Genomic DNA, 2,020 nt, shown 5'->3' on the forward strand with positions numbered 1-2,020 from the left:
ACCCTTTCCATACATTTTAAGAGCTCATCACCACTTTGAGTTTTAACCGGTTACCTTGGCGACACGCTTTACCTCACATTCACTATATACAGTATTGATTGTCCTTTCTCCCTATCTTCCAACCATTTGGACGCAGACTTGCATTTCCCCATAACGATGTTGTTTAACAACCGGCGTAAACGGACCTTCGGCGCTATCAAGCAGTGAGCGTGCGATGTCCTGTTCAAATGACGTCAAATCCAACGGGATGCCATAAATAAACTACACAGAATCACACTACACACCTACGCAATGATTACATTCAGGCAGACTGTAGAATACAACCTCTTTGGACCATTTATATACTTATTGAAAACAAGATACAAAATGTAACACCTTGGGAAATGCCGTTTAATACTTTTTAATAGCCTTCATTTTCGCTAAATTGATTGATCAACTTGTAATACTCTTTAAGACCCCGCGGACACCCTGGATGTTGTTAGCAGTGGAACATTGACAACATTTTACCTGTGGAACATAGAAGAGCTTCCCTCTCTCTGGTTTTGTCAGACTTCCTCCGAACAGAGGCCACAGCTTTAAAAAAACAAAAACACACACATTGTTTTATTTACAAAAGAAACACATGGTGAACACGTGTTTTACAAAGAATATCTTCTGTCTCTCACCTCTCCGAGCACCCTGAACAGAGAGCTCTTTCCACAGCCGTTTGGTCCACACACGAGCACGTTGGTGCCGGAGCTCACCTTCAGAGGGCAGAGAAACACATTAAAGTCTTATTAAAGTCATGCAACTATACTCCATATTTCAAACAAATGTGTTGGCGATGAATAATACCTCAAAGGAGAGGTCTTTGATCAAAACGTCTCCATTAGGTGTTGCTAGTGGGGTGTGGTCGAATCTGCAAAACACACAAATGTTGTTTTGAAGCTGCTCTTATGGAAAGAAGTCAAATATGCTGATATAGAATAAGAAACCTACTTGATGATGTTGTCTCTGTTGATAACATTTCCACTTCCAGGCACCAGGACGAGCTTCTGGGAAGAGTCTGAATCTAAAGAGGATGGAATAAAACAAAGTCAGTTATTCTCGCTGCTCAAATCTCCAGTTACCTGAGATCAGATTAGTTTCCGTCACATATCAGGAGTGGTGTGTACCTTTCTCGTTCTGGGAGACCATGGTGCGCTCATATTTGCCAGAATTGAGATCCTTCAGGACTTTCATCAGCTCAGTGATACGGGATGTGAACCTGTGAGGGACAAATATATGAATGAATAAACACCTCAGAACGCTTACTCACTCATTTGATATACAGTATGTTGTTCCTTGTAGCATCTATTAACGACCAAAACATTTATTTAAAAGGGCAGAAATAGTAGATTGCAATAGAAGTTCAAAATGTGAAATTAACACATTTTAAAGATGGGAGAAGTGAAGAATTACGATGTGAAGGCAGAAACATGCAAAGCCTTTCTAAATCTTTAAAGAGTGGTTAGAGAAATTGAGTCATCGCACTGAATAAGTAAATTTGTTTAACTTTATTAAAAGGGATGTCAGCACCGTAGTCAAGACCTGCTTTCTTAAAATATGACTATTGGCCAAGACCAAGTCCTTTTTATCTTTTAAAGAACTAGAAAGGGTCATTAACGCCTTTGTTACCTCGAGGTTGTATTACTGCAACGCTCTGTACGTGGGTATGGACCAGGCATCAATTAGACGCCTGCAGCTAGTGCAGAGTGCAGCTGCACGTCTACTCACTGGCCATAAAAAGCGTCACCACGTCACCCCAATTCTGGCCTCACTGCACCGGCTTCCAATTCGGTTCAGAATTTATTTTAAACTCCTTTTATTTGTTTTCAAAGCCCTAAATGGGCTCCGGCCTGTAGCCGAACTCCTCCATCGATACACCCCAGCCAGAGCTTTAAGGTCTGCTGACCAGCTGTTGTTGATAGTGCCCAAGACCAGGCTCAAAACCCGAGGGCACCGAGCCTTCGCAGCAGCTGGCCCTCTGGAACACTCTGCC

The 2,020-nt window shown here is 42.1% G+C and overlaps 1 protein-coding gene across 1 annotated transcript; it reads right to left on the minus strand.

Moving 5' to 3' along the window:
* Positions 1–507: 507 nt before the first annotated feature.
* LOC104963242 (ATP-binding cassette sub-family D member 3-like) lies at positions 508–1,249 on the minus strand (the record flags this gene model as incomplete). The annotated part of the gene is made up of 5 exons (XM_010791810.1): positions 1,155–1,249; positions 979–1,051; positions 835–898; positions 666–743; positions 508–573 (listed from the first exon to the last, which is right to left on the minus strand). Coding segments are annotated over exons 1-5 (348 nt in total), but the record flags the coding sequence as incomplete, so codon positions are not given.
* Between the last annotated feature and the right edge of the window lie 771 nt (positions 1,250–2,020).

Source organism: Notothenia coriiceps, unplaced genomic scaffold (genome assembly GCF_000735185.1).
Source record: "Notothenia coriiceps isolate Sejong01 unplaced genomic scaffold, NC01 NC01_scaffold00035878, whole genome shotgun sequence".
Lineage (NCBI taxonomy): Eukaryota > Metazoa > Chordata > Actinopteri > Perciformes > Nototheniidae > Notothenia > Notothenia coriiceps.